A 21,606-nucleotide genomic window follows, 5' to 3' on the forward strand; every position below is an offset into this window, starting at 1 on the left:
ATATTTGGGCTCCAATATCACACATAGACTCCCCTTCTAACATACTAGCATTTAAAATGATTTTATACTACTACAATGTTGAAGCTAAAATTGGAAATCTGAGCAAGAAAGGAGAGAATTAAAGCACAGAATGATTTCTTTTTCAGTTTCTTCTCCCTTTTCTCTTCCTACTCTCAAACTTTTTTCTGTCTTTCTCTTCACTGAATTTAATCTGCAAGAACACTGCTTTGGAAAACAGATAAATAAGAACATATAGACTGATATAGACTGACTGGCAAATGATTAATGATGGCTTTTGGAAACTGAGATAATAGTTTAAGAATTGTCTTGACAGCAAAATGGAGTGCACAGAAGACCCGATCTCAAAGTGATTCTACAGAGCTGAAATTTAGAATTAAACCTACAAGAAAAGCAACAACAACAATAAAAAGCCAAAATAAATGCATTTATTCAAATGAAATGTTTAAAAGAGTAGGATTTCTCTCTTTAGCTTTATACTAAATTTCTTTATTTCTTAAGATCAGAAGTACTTATATCGATCTAGTTGCAAAAGGTATAATAGTTTCAACGTAGCCTTTAACTCCAGTGCTAGAAGCTTTGGGAGCTTTCAGTTTAACAGAGTACTAGCATATTCCAATCAGTAAAACTCTATTACTGAAGATTTTTAAGCTTAATGTTACCAGACTTGTGATTTCATTGTGTGTCATCATTTATAAAACAGACGTGCAATTTCACATATCAAACCAATTGATATGAATAATGACAAACATAAATACCTCACTGCTTTCTAAAGTCACAAAAATAAATTCATTTCCTGTGAAATGGGTGATAAGGTAGATACACAATTATGATAGAACACAATAATAATGGGCTAGTACAGGTCTCTTATTTGGCTCTAGGCTCTCCATTTAAATAAGTAAATAAATATTGGGTGGTTGAATCAGTGCACATTTTGTTACATTGGCTGTGATCTTGCCCAGATACTTCTGTTACCTTACAGCTCTAAGTGTAGCTATAGGAAGAAGTCTCAAGTCTTACGGGAGCCAGCAGAATGACATAACTTTCTGGTATATGCCCATACAAAGGGGTGACTAAGTTTAGTCCAAGAATCTTTAAATGTAAATATTTTGGAAAGCATTTGTTAAATAGAGGTGAAAAAAATGTAGCTGATAGAATGAAATGTGGAAAGAAATATGGAAAGATCTAAAGAGCTGTTTAGAAAATTGTAAATATTCATTATGACGTTTAAAATATGGAACGCTCTAGTTACCTGTGCGTCAGCCAGCATGATGTCCTTCAGCATGGGCTGACCCTTCAGCTCTCCATTTTCCATTCTTATATAGTGGACCTGGTATCCTCGGATCTGACCATGCTGCTTATTGGGTACAGGTGAGCGCCATGACACTTTAACAGCAGTAGAGTTGACAGCCTCTACCTCGACTTTGCGAGGTGGACCACTAGGAACTGGAACAACATCATTGGATAAAACAAAATTACAGGCACCTGTCCCACCCATGACTTTTGCCTTTTCTTTTTTTTTTTAAAGGGCAGACTTACTATGTTTTCTCTGAAGAATACAAATGGTTCAACAAATGTAAATGCTCAACCAATCTGCTCTACCTTTCAGTGAAAAGATCAAAAAACATGACTGATGCAAAAAAAATGGAAGAAAAAAGAGTATTAGAGAAATAGAAAAACATGTAAAAATGTACAAAAGCCAAGGAAGATGCTTTGAGAGTCAAAGCATTACAGTACAAAGAAGTATTGTAATCATTGAAATAATAGTAAGAAGAAAAACACAAAAGATTTCCAAAAAAGTTTCCCTTGTATTTGTTTGACAAGTTCTTTGTTTGTTTGCTTTCTTTCTTTCTTTCTTTTTTTTTTTTTTTTCAGTAGCATAAAAGGAGGTTGATAATGAGGCTGTCTTCTGTCATTTTAAAGCATAGAAGAAAATAAAATGTGTGGAGCATCAGCTTTCCAAGATCAAAAACAAAAACAAAAAAAAAAAAAGGAAAAAAGTTAAAAAGAAAAAACCTAAACAAAAAAAGAAATTAAAAGTCAAAAATTACAAGACAGAACAAGAAAGGTAAAAGTTAAAAAACAGTGCAGAAAACTTTGTAAGTTTTTAAAAATAACAATGGTAAAATTAAGGAAAAGGTAGAAAGATTTTTCCCCATGTTATTTTAACGTTGAAAGAGGAGAACGAAGAACGTGTAGGGGCTCAAAGGGGCAGTAGAGTCATTCCATTGACAAAAAGGTGTTTTCTTTTAAAAAGTAAAAATACCATGTATATAAATGAAGTAGAAAGCACAAGTCTCTGATTAAAAATTAACCCCTCAAATTGTGATAATATCTGTGATTTGAGGAAAAAGCAGCAAAAAATACTGTTAGATTATATAAAATACAGCAGATCGAGAGAGGTGCAAACTGATGTAGAGGAGGCAACATACCATCTTCATCTGTCCGAATCAATACTGCTAAGCTCTCTGGGCCAGGTCCAACATCAGTGTGGGCAGTCACAGAGATCCGATACTCAGTCCATTTTTCCAGCTGTTCCAAAAGGTATTGGGTACTGTCCGATGAAATTCCCAAAACTTCATGGGGTTTGACATCTTCTCCATCAATCTCAATGTACTTGATGGAGTATGCAGTGATAATGCCGTTCTGGTTTTCCACTGGTGGAGGTTTCCAACTTACCAAAATGCTAGTGGAGCTGGGGCTTATGCAACTAATGTCTTGAGGAGGAGCTGATGGCTCTAGTTTCAGTAGTGGGTTAAAGGAGGATTTGAGTGAAAGGATAGGAGTGATTGAAAAAAAAATGAACAAAAGAAAAAATAAAAATAAATAAAAGACAACAAAATGAAAATAAAAACAAAACAAAAAAAAAGTAGAAACTTAAAAAGCAAAACATCAGATAATCATATGCACCTTGGCTTATTAACATGAAGAAACTGAAAATGAATAGACTAATTAAATAGTGAAAAAGCATGTAGGGGAAATATATGACAACGAAACCTCAAAATAATATTACCTACCTGTATTAAAATCCTTCTTGAACTTAAACAAAAACGTGACACTTCTATGGCTACTGATCTATCCTTATAATCGAGGCAATTAGTGCAAGTGATAATATTTTAAATGATGCATTTCGTATATTTATTTACACAGTTTGGATATATTGCCTTTAAGTGGGTTTTCTTTGCATAAGGATATTTATCCTATTACAGAATGCACCTTAACTTGCAATAATTGCTGGAAATTACTCCAAACATTTTTGTAGCCTCCCCACTCTCATAAACAATTGATTCTATTTTATTTATTTACTATTTTACTCACTGAGTCTGCCTGGCACAAGTTAACCACAAATAACATTTGAATGGAAAGCATACTAGAAACATGCATTTAGAAGAAGATGAAAAAGTCTTAGTCAAAGATTTACCTACCAGGAAAAACTGTCAGGCTTGCTGATTCTGACTTTAACTTTTACTTACCATAAATCAGCTGTAAGCTTTATTTTTTTTATTCCTCTTGGACACACCTTTGCTAGCAAAGAATAAGTCCTACCAGTAATATAGGTTATTCTAAAGGAAAAACAGATATCTAGACCCAAATACTGTGTCAAGAAAGCAGGTATTCATTTTACATTACATTTGAAAGCCTCAGAAAGGTGAAAGACTTTGACTTCATTTCTCATCTTTTCATCAACACCGATGTTCTGGAGCAAAAGTGCTCACCTTTACTGCTTCGTACTCAAAGGAGTTTGTTAGCATGGTCACCTTTTCCAGAGTATTTAATCATACATGTCATTCCACTGCTTTCACTGAGATAATTCAAGAATTGAAAGCTCAGTATGCATTCCTGTTCTTAAATGCACTTCACCTTAGCAAAGTAGGTACATAGGAACTGAGATCACTCAGAGCACCAAAAAAATGAGTCATAGTTTAAATTCTCTGGCAGACATAGACTTCTGTATTTCTGTCTTCTCTCTTGTAAGGAAAACAAAGATTTTGTATGTGAGATCTGTATAAATCTTTTATTTATTTATAAATTTATTTGTCTTTTTGTCTACTATTTTGTTCCCATTTCTAAAGTGGAAAGAGAAACAAATGGATTTTTGGTACTTACGCCAGGCACATCAAATAAAATTAAAGCAACACAGAAAGCTTAGGACCCTGCTGTGACCTATCACATTTACAGATGTATATTTTGGTTCCCTACAGTTCTTTTACAGGGATCAATGGCTTTTCACTCAGTATGATACTCTGTTCTTCTGAAGGAAAAACAGGAGGGAATACATCAGCATTTCAGCTAACCAAAGCAGATAGATAGAGGGACAAAAGAGAATTAGAGATTTATTGCTTTTCTTTCTTTCTTTTCTTTCTTTTCTTTCTTTCTTTCTTTTCTTTTCTTTCTTTCTTTCTTTCTTTCTTTCTTTCTTTCTTTTCTTTTCTTTTCTTTTCTTTCTTTCTTTCTTTCTTTCTTTCTTTCTTTCTTTCTTTCTTTCTTTCTTTCTTTCTTTCTTTCTTTCTTTCTTTCTTTCTTTCTTTCTTNTTCTTTCTTTCTTTCTTTCTTTCTTTCTTTCTTTCTTTCTTTCTTTCTTTCTTTCTTTCTTTTCCTCCTTTCTATTTAACCTAATTCAGTTATCAAGTACTCAAAATATATTCGTCCAATTCTACCATGAATTTTTAAAGGAACTCAAATGGAAGCAAAATGTTCCTTTAGTATTCTGTATGAAAACAAATCTCTCTAAAACCATAATGAATGGCAATAGAGTGTTCTGGTGAATACTGCTAATGAACTCACAGAAGCTTATCAATTTTTAATCCTTGTCATTCTGCAAAATGCAAAATATTGTTCTTATATAACTCAGGATAATCTGTAGGCTACCTGTATAAACAGTTTTATTAAAGCATGTATTTATTCTTAAAATACACAATGTTTAAACCTGTTGAAATCTTTTTAGGAAATAACAAGGGTCTGCTTATATACTACTGAAATCGATCAAATTTTATTAGCATCTGAAGGCACATAGCCTTTTTTCTGGTGTAATTCTGTACTGTTGTATTTAAAAAGGAAAAAATGTCAATCTGTTTATATATAAAACTTGCATCCTTGGCTGTTAAACGTTTAATCTCCACATACAGTTTACGTACCCTTCACACACTAAAGCGAATGAGAATTCTAAGTAGCTGAAATGACCACAGGAATAAATAAATACCCTTCTCTAAAACAAATTACTGATTTTGGATTACTGAAGTCAAAACAGGCACTGCCACTAACTCTAAAACTAGTTACATGCTATGTAATAATTTTATATGTTTATTCAAAATGTCTTAGAAATACTTCAGAATAACATTTACATTTGGTTAAACTTAAGACATACAGCACTACATCTCCTGTTACATTAATAAATATATAACACTAACAAATAATGACAGCGTAATCACATCTGTCTCAGAGTGCAAATTAAAAAAAAAGTCATAGAACCATATGTAACAGAAGCGCAGATTATCCTGTAAAACTAGCACTTCTGGCTATCATCCCTCTGCACCTCATTTTTTTACTTACATTTTAATTTAATATTTAAATATGGAAACATGCATGTACAATACCAAAGTTTTGCATCACATTTGCACAGACCCTACTGACATTTCTTTTCCACAAGCATCCAGTCAGAAAAAAAGTTTACTACTGGTGTAAATAATGAATGAACATTAAAAAAAAAAAAAAGCCCAGATAAGAAATATCTAATTTTAACTCAGAAAGAGTAGCTACTATAGCAGTTATGCGGAAATTTTGGATAGTCAGCAACACCCTACAACTACAAGGACTTGCTATACGAGCAACCTAGTATTACAGGAAACATACAGTGTGAGTGGCCATGTGGAATTTTATGAGTGGAGGACTGTTTCTAATCTATACCTATTATATATACCTATTGCATACTAAAATATCATCCCACTATTGCTATTATAACATGAAAACACAGGTAATTATGACAGCATAGTATTGTATCCTTTGACATTGTCTTTCCTTAAGTTTCCACAGCCTTTTTCTGAAGTTATTGAAAAATCACACATATCTTAAGTTGATCACAATATTTTAAGCATTCTTCTGCTGTATTAAGAACCAGGAATGCCATTTTTTATCATTCTGTTTTCTTTTCTTACTGTCTCATTGGGCTACTTAGACAAACATCTTTGACAAATATAACAGGATAAAGTTAGCAAGGAAGGACACCTACTTGACTGCATGGTTCTCGCTGAGATTTCTGCTGTTGAAGCACCCAGACCCTGTGGAGAACGTGCTGCTAGACGAAATAAGTACAAGCTGTTTGGCTTCAGGCCTTGGAGACGATAAGATGTGGTAGGTTCAGTGGAAACTCGTTGCTAAAGGGAAGTAATAAGAGTCAAATATCTAACATGATTAATATTCATAGAATCATTTGAGTTGAAGGGGACCTTTAAAGGTCATCTAGTCCAACTCCCCTGCAATGAACAGGGAAACACACAGCTAGACCAGGTTGCTCAGAGCCTGTCCAGACTGAACTTGAATGTCTCCAGGGATGGGGCATCAACCATCTCTCTGGGCAACCTGTTCGAGGGCCTCATGACTGTTAGTGTAAAAAACCTTCTTCTTATAGCCAATCAAAATCTAACCTCTTTGAGTTTGAAACCATTTCTCCTTGTCCTATCATAATAGATCCTACTAAAGAGCCTGTCTCCTTCTTTCATATGGCCCTCCCTTCAGATACTGAAAGGCTGCTATCAGATGACCCCAGGGTGCCCTCCCTATTATCTTCTCTGGGCTGAACAGCCCCAGCTCTTTCAGCTTGTCCTCACAGGGGAGGTGTTCCATTCCTTGAATTCTCTGGATGCGCACCAACAAGTCCATACGTCTCCTGTACTGGAACTCCACATCTGGATGCAGTACTACAGGTGAGATCTCACCAGCACAGAGCAGAGGAGCAGGATTACCTCCCTTGACCTGCTGGCCATGCTTCTTTTGATGCACCCCAGGATATGGTTGGCTTTCTGGGCTGTGAGGGCACATTGCTGGCTCATGTCCAGCTTGCTATCCACCAGCACCCCATATCCTTGCCAGCAGGGACTCTTTTCAGTCGGAAATTCTGAATTACATGTCAATATATATTTTTTCTTACAAATGTTATTATACTCTGATGATAGCCCCTTTAGCAACATTTTAACATATAAATTCAAGAAAAATGTATCAGAACAAAACCAAACTAAAAGAGAACAAAAAAGAATATGCTGCTTTTAATTTTATTTTATTTTATTTATTTATTTATTTATTTATTTATTTAAGCAGATAGTGTAATGGATTAAACTCAGATTCAGGAATATTGTTTAACTATTTTTCCAAAGCATAAAATGCTTTCAATTCTATAATACAGCATAAAAGCCTTCTACGACAGTGAAATACAGGGATTTGTTATGAGAGTAATCTTTGATTTAAGGATAACCAGTAGTTAAATTTGTGTTCAAAATTTTACGAAGAAAATTCTTCAAAAGGATAATTCTTCTAAAAGGGACATCTAAACAGGTGTCTGCATCCTATCTGGAGTTTAAGTATGTATCAGGCTCCCCTCTAGAAATGCTTATGCTCACATTTATTTATTCACTTTTTATATGTGGAGCTGTCATAAGCATAGGCTCAGCTAAAGAATCAGCAATGAGGTGATGATGTAGAAGAAATCAATGTGGATGACATTCTCCTGCTGTCTTCTGAGATTGAAATAATATTTATTTTGTTTGTGACACCTGGCAATATCATATGGTTTTGATATTAAAAGAACAGTTTATTCTACAGACTATATAGTACCTACAGCACAGGGACACTCAAAATTCATTACAAAATAACGGTTTAGAAAAATTACACAGTAGCTATAAATCTTTAGAAGGAAAACATATTTAGTTCTTAAAGATTACTTAACAAGATTTGAAAGTGTCTTACTGGCAAAGAGAAATAGATATTATCTAGGCTGGAAAATAGACCAATCCATCAAGATTTTATGTCAAATTACTAACAAGAATTTAAAAGATGCACGATATTTTTACTTACCTCCTCCCCATGCTCCCCATCTTTGTAAACCAGTTCATAGCTGGAAATAGTATCAGAACGTGGAGGTGTCCAGGAAAGTAATATGCTTGTTTCAGACTCAGGTTCTGCCTTGAAGTTCAATGGCTGACCAGGGACTAGAGAAAAGGAGTTTAGCAGTGTTGCCAACTGTTGTGGTTTTTGTTGTTTTTTAGTTGTTGTTGTTGTTTGTTTATATTTAAATACACATTGTTCAAATTCCTTAAATTATTATCTATTTAACACAATATTATGATTGAATTTACTGAACTTAATAAATTAATCTGAACTCTAAAAAAGAACAGTTACATATTTAACTTTCTCATTACAAACTGCTACAGATTTCAAACAAATGCTTCACTGTTCAAATAATGCACAGAGAACTGAAGCCTTATATTGAGTATCATCAAATTTAACCCATGTATGAAATGGCAAATATATGTAATGTATGTAAGTGTTAAAATACATATGTGTGTATAAAAAAGGCATATATGGGAAGTGCTAGTATTATAGAAGATGGGATAGAATAGTCAATAAAACAGTATTAAAACCATTACATGTGTTTACTCAACTCACAAATAACTGAGATGCTGAAAAAGTATTGCTCTTTAAGTGCAATGAATGCTTTTACAACCCAAAGAAGTTATAACTTACTGAAAAGATCTTCAGTAGTGTTCTTTTTAAGTGGCATATTTGCACACTCGTAATGGGTGGTATTTTTATCAATATTACTGGATTTCTATTGACATTTTTAATTGCTTTGATTCTATAAGTCAAGAATATATTTAGTTTTTAACTCTTGTGTAATGGTCACAGAAATTACCTCCCTCATTTACTGCTGAAAATCTATACCAAATAACATTGTCTGGGAAAAGGCAGTAAAATGTATCCTGTCATTGGAATATATACAATCATTTTGCATATAACTTCTAAAACATTAGTTTCAGTTAATACTGATGTTGTTAATGCATGAAACAGTCTCCCACAGCATATCTATGTTTTCAAGAATAAAATGTGGCATGTCCTCATTTTAAAAGAAAAAATATCAGATGTGATTCTTAGGAAGAAGAGGTATGACACATATGATATGATAATAATTGTCTTACTACCACTTTTCAGGGTAGAATTTTATTATAATATTACAAGTACACTTCTACTGTACAGTAAAGGACTTTAAAATACCATTAAGCAAATGGTAAAAATAACTTGTGGCTATAATTATCTTCCCCAGACTTCTTCAGAATACAATTCTGTAAATAACAGCATCCTTGTGTATGCTAGTAGAGGTTTGATATCTAATCTTAAAACAGAGAAATAAACTGTACATACAAAGTGCATAATCAGACTGTGTGGATCTTGTGATTCCCTACCAATGACATTTATTTTTTTTTTCCAGAAAAAAAGGACAAAATAGAGACAGAAAGATATAGAATAATGTTGCCCGTTTCCAAAGGAATGATTGAGGGTAAGCAGAAGAGTCTCTTCACAGTAAGAGGGATGCATAGGAGTAACCTGTAATTTTTCTAGAACTTACCTTGTGTAAAAAAGAGAATACTTCCTGGCTACCACGAAGTCCAGAAAGGTTTTGTTTTTAAGAAAATACCATAGAATGAGAGAAATACAGAACATCCTGAGCTGCAAAGGATACAGAGTTAAGTTCAACTCCTGGCTCTACAAAGAACCACCCCAAAATCAAACCAAACATCTGACAGCAATTTCTAAACACTTCCTGAACTCCGGCAGGTTTGGTGCCGTGATAATTTCCCTGGGGAGCTAGCTTCAGTGCTTGAGCACCCATTCAGTGAAGAACTTTCTCCTAATATACAACTGGAACTTCATGGACCTTCATATCGTTCTCTTGTTCTTACACTGTCACAAGAGTGAAGAGATCAGCGCTGCCTCTCCATTCCCATTGTGAGAAAGCTGTAGGCCACCATGATTCCTCTCCTCAGTCTTCTCCAGGCTGAACAAACCAAATGACTTCAGCAAACCAAGTTACATACATCTTGCCCTCTAGACTCTTTATCATCCTCATAACCCTTCTCTGGAAACTGTCTAATAGTTTTATGTCTTTCTTATATTGTGGCACCCAAAACTGTACACAGTACTCAAGCTGAGGCTTCACCAGCACAGAGTGGGACAATCTCTTCCCTCAACCAGTTAGTAGGGCTTTGCCTGAGGAACCCCAGGATATGGTTGGCACTTTTGGCTACCACAGCATGCTGATGACTTATACTCAATTTGCGATCAAATAGAACCCCCAGATACCTTCCCACAGGGCTGCTCTCCATCTTCATGTCCCGTACTCTGTACATGTGCTCAGAGCTGCCCTGTTCGAGGTGTGGAATCTGATACTTGCTCCTGTTAACTTCTACACAATTGGTGATTTCCCAATCTGTCTACCTTCATGGGAGTCAACAGCTCCTTGCAATTTAGTGTCATCTGCACTTAGTTTACATTAAGTCCTGTATCCAAGTAATTTATGTAAACACTGAAGAGAACTGGCCCTAAAATGGAGCCCTGTGGAACTCCAACATAATAAAAAGCACAATTGCAGTAAATATCAATTAAGTATTTTTTATAGTTCAAACTTTCACTTGACAAATCCATTGCATTGCTATGCTGTGCTGTGGGTTTGTCAACACAGCTGTTAGGTGAGTATTGCAGCTTTTTAAATTTCACAACTCTCCTGAGTATCAATCAGATTAATGCTGATAATAGCTGCAGATTTGGCTCCCATTGAAAATGGTCTAAACTAGATGTGGAGCTCCCCACAGGCTTGCCAAAACTTCATAACAAAATGAAAACTCTAGCAGTTATCTCCAAGTGTTTCTTTTGCCATGGGTCTTTACCAAGTGTATCTCACAATGCTCAGGTAAGTAACTTGCCATAAGCATTTTACTTGCTTCATCTGTCAGACAAAATCTGGTGAACTGACTTGTGGAAAAAATGTTCCTTCTCAGTGAGCATCACAAGAAAGGGAAACATTTATTTTGGTAAAGTAACTGAGCAACATAGTTGGAGTTTCAACATCACTTTTCCTCATAAATGGCCAAAAAGCTTCAAATAGCAGCTTAAGTTGTATGTGCCATGATATTCTTCTTGTGCTTTACAATTCCATTAATGATCATGAGGAGAAGACAGAGGGCACAAGTGCCAAGTTTGAACTGAACTGGGGAGGGGAACACTCAAGACACTCAAGGGGCATCCTGCTCTCAAGAGGGAGTTGGAAAATGAGGAGATAGTGGCTGATGGAACCACATAGAATTCAGCAATATTGAGGCTGAGCCCTGGTAAAGCAGAGCTCTTGCAGCGGTCAAGACTAGGGCTGATGGGGAATTCTGGGGCAGTTCTAGAGGACGGCTCTGGAAGCTACATGCTGAGCAGTGGCCAGTCACACACCTGGGCAGCAACATGAGACAGAACTTCACAAGTTGGTGTGAGTGGGATACAGCCCTGACAACCAGGGGAGAGAAGGGGCTGTCTCCTTTGCTCAGATTCATCAGACCCCATCTGGGTTCTGCATCTGGTTTGGGGCCTCCAGCAGAGGAAGGATTTCTATAAATGTGGCAAAGTTCAATTAACAGCCAGAAAGCAGAGGTTGTGGGACTATGGCTCATCCAGCTGGGAGAAGAGGCAGCTTAAGGGGCACCCAGAAGCAGCTCCAACAACATCAGGAGGAGATGGAGGAGATGCAGCCAGGCTCTGCACATGCTGTGTGGCAATAGGGTAAGAGGCAGTGGCTCAAGATGAGGTGTGAGAGGCTCAGACTGGAGCAGAGAAGTAATCTTATTCCCCAGCAGGAGAGTCTGGCTGTGGAGGTGGGGCTTATGCAGGCCATGTTGTCTCAGGCCTGAGGCATTTCTGGCTGAGTATGCTGTGCTGGAGACCTCTCCTTCTGCCAGCCTCAGCGGGACCCTGTGATACAGCTGCATGAGCTGTAGAACATAGGTAGTAATTATAAATGACCAGTCAGGTGACCCATATGAGAGCTGCTGCCAACCATTTTGATAATTAATATGGCAGGAAACAGAGAACAAAGGTTATTTCCTCTCTCTCTGCAGTAATATATTTTAAGAGCCTCAACCTCCAAGATTTCCTTCCAAAAACAACTTAATAGGCACTTAATAGGTGTCTGCACATCACCAGAAGACAAGCAGATGGTTAATCGGACTTTCACAAAGACTGGTGAAACAACGTCTTGATGTAAAACTTCTCCCAGATATTTTACAGCCACAGTTAGGCAAATCCAAAGCTGAAAACACCAGTTTGGCAAGATAGAGAAGAAGGAAAACGAATACAGAGGTAACAGAAACTTAAACTATTTCACTAATAAACTCTTGTAGGGAATATAATACTCAATTCAAAGAAGAAGTAGCAGATAGAAAAGTGGAATAATAACTTTTAAACTATTAAGTATTTATGCCTATAGCACACATTTGCTCAAAAAAATCTTCAGTAGCATATTGGAACTAAGGCAAGCCGAGGGAATTGGTACAGAAAATGGAAAATCTTTGTCAGTGGACTTCATATTCTTTTAAAAATGTTATTACTTACACAGATTAGATGTAACTTCCCATATTAGTGACTCACGTGGTCCAGTCACATAATGGGATCTTTTTGACTGAGCACTGTCTCAACACTAATTTTTCTGCTTTGAGGTCAGCATGCTCTACAATTGTACATTAAAGATCACAACCTTCCTAAGAAAGCATACGTCTTAATTCTCACTTCTTATGTTCATGAAAAAAGCTGAAAAGTCTGGCAAAGTAGCAAGCTTGTTACAACACAGAACTGAACCATTAATTCATTTTCCTTAAGCTAAGATTCTGTTTGCGTGATGTGAAAGTCAAATACCTGACATTCTCACTGCTCTTCTGTATGTTCAAAAACTTGGTCTTCTGTAACTGTTACAATTTCTAGACTTCTATCTACAGACAGTCTTTGGTTTAAAGTTAACAATGTTTTATTCTGCAATTTTCTTGTTCAAATAAGTGTATATTTGGAGGTATACATGCATTATCTAGAATATTTTTCTGTCTCTATTTCTCCAATAATCCTCTACCTGATAGAGATAAACTATTTCTGACTCTCCCCTCTTTCTACGTGAACTTGGAAGGATTCTCTGAAATCCTTCAGTGGTTATCTCGTTTTGCATGCTGAAAACAAAAGGAAATAAAAACAGACAACTTAGAGGAGACTGAGAAGTGACCTCATTGTGGTCCATATCTTCCACATGAGGGGAAGCAGAGAGTGAGGGACTGATCTGTTCCCTTTGGTGACATGTAACAGAACTTAAGGGAACCTCATGAAGCTGAGTTATGGAAGGTTCAGGCTGGATATCCAGAAAATATTCTTCACTGAGAAGGTGGTTGGACACTGAAACAAGCTTCCCAGGTCGGTGTTCATGGCATAAATTATGCCAGATTTCAAGATGCATTTGGACAATATTCTCAGGAACATGGCTTAATATTAGGAAGTCCTTTTTGGAGCCAGGAGTTGGACTAGTTGATCCTCATTGTCCCCTTTCAACTCAGGGTATTCTGCGGTTCTATGAACTAGTTTAAAGCTCGAGTTTTTCTGTTACATGGGAGATAATGTACACTGCTCATAAAGTACATGAACTTCTGACCAGTTTGAGTAAAGAAAAGAAATATGACAAGATGCACAAGAACTGTTGACTGGGCAGACAAATGGAGACATACCGACACGGTTTTTGTTTACTGATGAAGTAAAAATAAAGAGCAAGAAATATCATAATAAAGCTTATACTTTATTCTAGAATTTATTGTTTGTAATTCAATTTTCCTAAATACCTAAAAGATCCTGATTCTGTCTTCATTATATTCCTTTTATGCATATAGTCAATACAGAATAGGGACACTGTTAAAGCGTAGATTGTGATACTGAGCTTCTTTTATGCAAAAAGCTCAGCTTTACAGCTGTTTTCTGATGATTTAATTTCGTAAAGTGGTGCCTTTTTACACTGAAGAGAACACTGCTGAAAATAACTAGGCAAAAGGACAGGGCTTTTACTTCGGAATGCTTAAACATGAAGTTGAAAATAAAACTTTTATTTTATTTATTTATTTCAATGTTTGGTTTTATGATTTTATTTCCTTCTCTTCCCCTCAAAGTTCATATTCCTAGTCAATATTTTGCTTAGAAATTCCATTTTCAATTTGAAAAGTGAGAAGCCACTCATAGAGTCCTTACAAAGAACCATTCTGCCCTTCTAACAAACAAAAGATTCTCATGAATAGGCTTTTTTAATCTCATTTTTTTTTAAAATCCAAAATACCCAAATTCAAACGTAAGTGAGAGGAAAGTTTTGAAGGAAACTAAGATGGAAGAGGCTGCAATTCACACCTATCAATTAGACTTTTTTTTGTATGCACATGCTAATATCCCCCAAAGTAAGCATAATTGCTAAGTTACATATTTATCATGACAGGCTTATTTGTTTCAGAAAAAGAAAATAAAAAAATCAAATCCCAATCACCATCCCATTATTGTTTTTACATATGGTTCTATTAAATTCATTTCCACTGTTCGTAATACATATGTAATTTATCTGGCACATATATATTTATGTGGATGATGTTCAGCCTGAGAAATGAAAACAATTATATTTAGACTTAGATTACAACCATTTCTTTCTGCAGTGCTCAATAAATGCATGAATCATTTTTTTAAAGGTACACAGAACTATAACACTGCACTGGACTTTCTTATATATTTATCTCTTAGGACTTTAAAAATTCATTTGCTTTCAAGCCAAAGTGTCAGTGCTTAAAATGCTGCCTGTGTGCCACGTTTTTTGTTTTGTTTTGATTTTCATCATCTCACATAAACAATGTCAGATCGATTCTGTTACAAAACTGAAAACGTGAGTTAAGACTCTCTCCTGCACTCTTAACATTGTCATAACTTCTTCCAGTTACAACAAAAATCATAAACAAAAGGGCATGTTTAATGGCAAGTTTCTTTAAGGCTTTATCATACAGAGCTTTTCTGAAATAATCTGAGCAAGTAATGCAACTTGGTTAGTCCAGCTGTATCTCAACGCTCATTATTTCAATTGCTTCATCCTTTGGGAAGACACTGACAAACTTGCTAATATAAGAAAATTTACAACTGTAAATGAAAATGTAGACAAAAAGCTCACTCAACCGTTTTTTTTTTTTTTTTTTTTTTTTGCATATGGATTCCAAAAGGTCAAATGTCAGTATAAAATCTAGTACCTTAAAAAATTTACAGAAATCAAAATTACCTTGGCCTGTGTAACAAAGCACTTAAAAAGTGTTCAATTTCTATTCCTTTTTAAATGCTTACTGATATCTACTTTGAATGAGTATATTAGCATGCAGACATAAAAACTGGATCCAATGTAACTGTCTTCAATTATACTTAGATGCATGGTTTTTTTTTTAAGAATTGGAGAGATGCTACTACAGTTCTTCAACAGGAAGAATCCTAGTAATAAAAATCCAAGTAGTATCATATAATATTTCTAGGTGACCTACAGTAACACTTAATACAGATTTCTCTAAACCACTAGACAAAGGGAGCTTTCATTTCTTATTGCTACAATAAAACACCTTCTGCAAAGTAGCTCCACAACTTCTCACTTCTGATTTCATAAAAATTCTCGTCAATATTATTCATTATGCTTGTTTGTCTTCGGCTAATAAAACTAATTCATAAATCTAAAACTACTGTGCAGAACGCAAACAATCTAACTTCATGCATAAAAGAAGGAAATGGTGATCTTGAGGGATGCTCTTTACAGAGGTAGGCTGGATTTGTCTTCGTAAATAAAACTGTAAAGAACTGCTTGCATGTTCTTACACAAGGGTGGTTTTTGTTTTAGTTTGGTTTAAATGCTTTCTTGTTTTATGTGTTTTCAGAACTTTACCAAGTATTTGGATATGCATGCAATGCATGTACATTCTATGTTACCAAAAGCAATATTCAGTAGAATGATAATGCATAAGGGAGACACGTGCCACTTAAACAAAATACACTATCACAGTCAACTCTTCAAAGAAAGCTGTTGAAGAACTACATGATAGACAGTGCTGATGCACAGAGCACTGTAAAATAGAAGCTGTAAGATTTGGCCTCCTCTGGGATGAAGGTCTTCTCTAGACTTCTGTTAAAAACTTGAGTTAAGCTTCTTGAGACTGATAAGGAAGTGAAAGAAATGAAAGTGTAAGGGAATAATTTCGTCTCTTCAATGATAACTTGCACAGTGGAATTGAGAAACTGTTATCCAGAAAAGCTGCCCTGAAGAAACTATTTTTATTCTGCTCCCTCCTATCCCCCTCAAATTCTGTTCACTACTGCCTTACCTCCAGTTTGAGTGATGACTTGAATGTCACTGGAAAGTGGTCCATCCCCAACAGAGGTAAAAGCAAGAACCTTCACAGAGTATGTTTTCTGCGGCACTAGATTCCCAATAGTAGTGATGTGGCTGTCAGCCACATTGTGTTTCAGCCAGTTGTTGACATGTTGAGTAGGGTCCATAGTATAATAAACTCTGTAACCTTGTATTTGTCCATTAGGTTCTTCAGGTTCTTCCCACTGTACCAAAATGGTGGTAGAGCTCAGCATACGGGCCTGTACATTGCGTGGTGCACTTGAAGGTGCTTGCTCTGAAGTCCTTGTTGACACGGGCTCACTGGGTGGCCCTCGCCCAATGTTGTTTACAGCAACTACCCGAAATTCGTACTCTGAGTATGGGCTTAGACCAGCCACACTATAGCGTGTTGTGGCAACGCCATCGATTTCTTTATATGGCTCCTCAGAGTTCTTGGGCTTGTGCTGGATTATGTAGTAAGAAACTGGCTCAGGATTTCCAGAGTCCCAAGTCAGTGTTATGCTTGTTGCTGTGCTTTCTGTCACCACAGGTGTCCCAGGAGGTTTAGGTAAGGCTGAAGATGAATACCAAAAATTAAAGTTAGCACTGTGTAACAGCAGACGTTAAATATAACACTAACAGATTTAAAAGTAAAAACAAACCCATAAAAAAGCAGGAAGATTTTAATGGAGAGAAAATGTGATTTATTCAGAGCAAGATTCTGGCAATTATGATTTTCTCCAGAAATTTATCAGAAAAAAATCCAGTTCTGTAGTAAAAGGCTTAATATAAAGCCATGATACTGACTTTTTAGATAAATCCCTTAATCATATGTAGAAGAAGAAACTTATAGACAGGCAGTGGACCATTACAGTTTAATTTTCAAATATTTCTGGAGCTTCTGACATCCACTTATTCAATGAACAAGATACTTGAACACTCAGCAACTTTGAAAATCAAATGACTGTCTCTTAACTGTTTGTGCTGTTGACAAATAAGTCTTTTATTTGCTTTAAATGAAGGCTGATAGCTGGACATGGGAGGATAATGGAACACTGCAATTAAACTATCAGTATCAGTATTATTGCTATCTAAATCTATTTTTTTTGCCTTATGTCATTGATTGGTTGGAGATTTATTAGTTTCCTCCATTAGAATTTATTTGCTCAGAGTACGGACAACAAAATAAAGGAAAGACAAAACTATTTCCAAGAGTGTGTGCTAGAGACGTACCTTTGACAGTTATCTGTGCTACTGCTTCTATAACACCAAGGGTAGACATAGCAACACAAGTATAGTTTGCAGACTGTCTGACATCATTAAGCTCAAGGACATTCCTCCCTATTGGCATATCATCTTCAGGTGTCAAATCTTCTGCTCCTAGCATCCATTTCACATATGGCATTGGTGACCCCACTGCAACACACGTGATATTTACATTCCCGCCAGGCATGATCTCATGATTGGTGGGGGGGATAGAGAACCTCGGTGGGACCCGTCGAACTGGAACAAAACACAAAAAAAGGTAATAACATATACAAAAAAGGAAACTGAGTCTTGCATACAGAATACATGCAGTGTACAGACAGTCTAATGTTTTAATGTTTTATTTCAATAGGTCAGAAAATATGTATAAAAGAAATACAAGACTATTCAAGAATATTGTCTGCACACAATATCAATCATTCTATATTTACTTGATGTTGTACTTAGGTGCATTCATACAAAGGCTGATTCAGAGCTATCAGGGCCCCCACGTATAACTAACTACATACTTACAATTCACAAACACCATGCAAAAGATATACACACACACACACGCACACACACACACACGCACACACATATATATATGCATGTATTTCATATGTGTATACATATATATATGCACAGAAGAAAACTGGAGAGTAAACAGCATGTTTGAATTGATTACCAAAACCAACTCTAATGCTGTGTACTTCCAGCTGATGTGAATAAATGTGCTAGACCACATTGTCACATCACAGTCCTGGAACACATTGCCTAAAGTACACTTAAAGTGCAATTTCACTGCTTTCAGACGCAAAGTGGATGCAGCCTCAAGACCTCACACTAACACTGAAACAAACAGAAATAATATATATAATTACACACAGATACAAATACATATATATATACACATATATATACATGTACATACTCATATATATACGTATATATACATATATATACATATATGTATGTATATAGTCACAGAAAATAAATTAAGCAAAGCCAGTACGAAGTACTGGATTTGGTCATGCACGCAAGCAAATGACAGAATCAGTTGAGACTCATGCTTAGGAAAATGTCTGAGTAAAATTGCAGAAAGAGAAAGAACACAAAAAGAAAACATATTGGGTGAGGAAAGAAAATTTGAAAGAGATGGGGATAGGATAGGCTGACAGTTACAGGAGTTTAAGAGGAGGATAGAGTTTGAGGGAGAGGGAAATTAGATTAAGTGTAAGTGGTTAAAAAGCAATTGTTAGGAAGGGCTACTGGGAAAACAGCAGAACATTTAACATTCAGGATTTCACTATGCTTACAGTTAAGGGAAAACAAAATAAGCTATAAGGCGTGATAATATCAGACATCTGTGTACCAATAGCAAGGGATGGCGACCTTAAACATGTAGCAGGACATGGCACTAACAGAGTAGTTAGTACTTAAGCAAACACAACACCGAGAAAATTACCCGGCAATAACAGATCAGTGTTCCTGCTTCTAATATTCTCAGTGGTGTGCACATGTGTGTGGGATGCAGAATAGAAAGGGGTAGCTGAGAGAGGTAGGTTTGTATTTAGGCCTTTCATTGGACAATGTATTTATTTGGGTTTAATATACACTAATCATTAAGACAGTTTTAATTTAAATAAAATAAAATACTATGAGTGAGCAAAAAGAAACAAAAAAACAAATGAACTCTGTATTAGTCTGAAACCTTTCCACTGTTTTTAATTAAATTTCTGTGATCTTCTATGGGTTCAAAGGGGGCTTAATGCAATGGCCTCATGAGTGAATGACAGGCAGAAGGGGAACAAGCAAAGAGCAAAATATTTCTAAGTGGCCAATTCACAGAGGCCACACAAAAAGCAAGCGGCAGGCAACAAGGAATTTCTTGTATTGAAGAGAATCTTTATAGACAAAGGAGAGTTTAGTCTTCATGCTCAGGCTGTTTAGAAAAGCAACTGCAAGAAACCATTCCTTGAAAAGCAGGCATCAGTTTAAACAAGAAATTAAAAGGGAAGAAAAAAGCAGGAACACTGACCAAGTTTATTAAACGTTAGTGTTAAATCTAAAAAAGGTTGCCATGCATCCAGGTTCATACTCTCGTATCATGCACAACAGTTAGATACCAGCACTCATCAAAAGCCATGACCAGGGCATTCTCTGCTTAACATAACATTAACTTAAAAAATGCCACAATGCAGCTACATTCATTTCATTTGTATTCTTTGTTATTGGTTTAATTAATATTTTGTAAGGTGGGTAAAAAGTAAAAAACACACCAACCTTCTCGCAGCTCTGAGGGATGTAGGGGGTTTGATGCAGAACACAATGAAATGAGGAAAGGAGAAAAACAAGGGAAACACAGAGAGAGTAAAAAGGCCATATCAAGGCTTTCAACTGCTACTTGAACATCTTTACTTGTTCTAATTAAACCTTCCTACCTCATCTTGAAAAGTTAGCATTTTCCACAGCTACAATGTGTTAGAATCAATAGCTAGCATCATTTTGAAATTTTCCTTTGGAAAAAAAGGTATACATGCCTCATGCAGTACAGAGAAGTCAGTATGTTGAAGGAAAAGAGAAAAAAAAAAGATCAAATAACTTTCTATGGATCTCATAACTATTAAATGTTTCTCTTTTCTTTTTTACTTTTTTTTTTTTTTTTTCAATTGGCCAGAAGAGTCACACCATACAAAACCATATCAAGTTGATTTAAAAGTCAGCTCTAACAAAATTTCAAAATCAAGCTAGGTATTTTTGCTACGGTCATCCACCCTACAGTAAAGTTTACAGCTGTTTACGTTTTCAATCCTATTTCCCCCACCCATCCCTTTATATAATAGACACACACACACACACACACATATATATATACACATATGTATGTATGTATGTAATAGCTTTTGTTGTATGGAAAGCTACACGAACCAGCTGTTTGAAATACTGCCAAAAACAAAGCACTTCTTTCTATCTGAATGAAATGAATCTTTTTGTATGTTAAAAAATTAAATATTTGTTCTACTTCTTGTAGAAACATAATGGTTTCCTTATCAATTATACCTGTCATACAGACAAGTATTTCTTTAAAAAAAAAGTACAGCCAATTGAATACTAGCAAGGTAAGCACTACAGTTTAATCATTAGTCATACACTAAATATAAATAGATATAAGTATAAATATATATATATATGCATACATATATATAAAGAAGAAATAGAAAAGAAGAAAATACAGTTGTGCTCTGCATATTGTTTATAGTTAGGCTCTTTTCCTTTGCAGTTAAGTAGTAGAAGTCAGGTAGGCATACACCTCAGTGCCCTGGGCTTACACTCAGCTGATTAGTATCACACCAAGCAGTCACCTCAGGAGTTTGAAAAGAAAAACAAAACAAAACCAATAAAAGAAAAGAAATGCAAAGCACAATCTACTTCAATGCAGGAAAAATAGAAGTCAAGATGTAAAAATATAAATATACTTACAAACCTTAAAGCACAGGATAGACTGGACTCAAGAGTGCTTTAAAAACAACAACAAAAAAACAACCCTTTCCTCTACATTTTAAAATTAATTTATGTTATGACTGACACATTTACCATAGCATTGTGATTATTACAGTGGTAACTGCAGAGATCCTGAAAGTATCTTAGCCCTGAGCCTGAATGAAGAGTGGATGCCAGGGTTATGTCATTCCTACCTCTGACATATAGATTGGCAGGGGCAGAATAGCGTGTACCCGCACTGTTGGTAGCAACACACTCATATTTGCCTTGGTCAGATTCTTCACTCAGTTCAATTTGGAGGGCACCTGTATGAATATAAAATACATTGCCAAAGAAAAGGTCAGAAAAGGCTTTTTATATCCATAATAATACACGGCTTAACAATATGAAACGCTTCT

General features: G+C 35.7%; 1 protein-coding gene across 11 annotated transcripts in view; it reads right to left on the reverse strand.

Moving 5' to 3' along the window:
- Positions 1–21,606, reverse strand: part of PTPRD (protein tyrosine phosphatase, receptor type D) — a 374,457-nt gene that overhangs the window by 124,383 nt on the left and 228,468 nt on the right. For 4 of the 11 annotated variants that reach the window (XM_021379991.1, XM_021379989.1, XM_021379990.1 and 1 more), the window contains 8 exons: positions 21,403–21,513; positions 19,991–20,002; positions 17,693–17,962; positions 16,452–17,033; positions 8,083–8,216; positions 6,245–6,389; positions 2,451–2,756; positions 1,271–1,464 (listed from right to left, as the gene is read on the reverse strand). In XM_021379991.1, coding sequence (XP_021235666.1) covers positions 1,271–1,464; positions 2,451–2,756; positions 6,245–6,389; positions 8,083–8,216; positions 16,452–17,033; positions 17,693–17,962; positions 19,991–20,002; positions 21,403–21,513 — 1,754 coding nt within the window. The remainder of the gene's footprint in view (positions 1–1,270; positions 1,465–2,450; positions 2,757–6,244; positions 6,390–8,082; positions 8,217–16,451; positions 17,034–17,692; positions 17,963–19,990; positions 20,003–21,402; positions 21,514–21,606) is intronic. The other 7 variants (XM_021379994.1, XM_021379992.1, XM_021379995.1 and 4 more) reach the window with 3 other exon arrangements.

Source organism: Numida meleagris, chromosome Z (genome assembly GCF_002078875.1).
Source record: "Numida meleagris isolate 19003 breed g44 Domestic line chromosome Z, NumMel1.0, whole genome shotgun sequence".
Lineage (NCBI taxonomy): Eukaryota > Metazoa > Chordata > Aves > Galliformes > Numididae > Numida > Numida meleagris.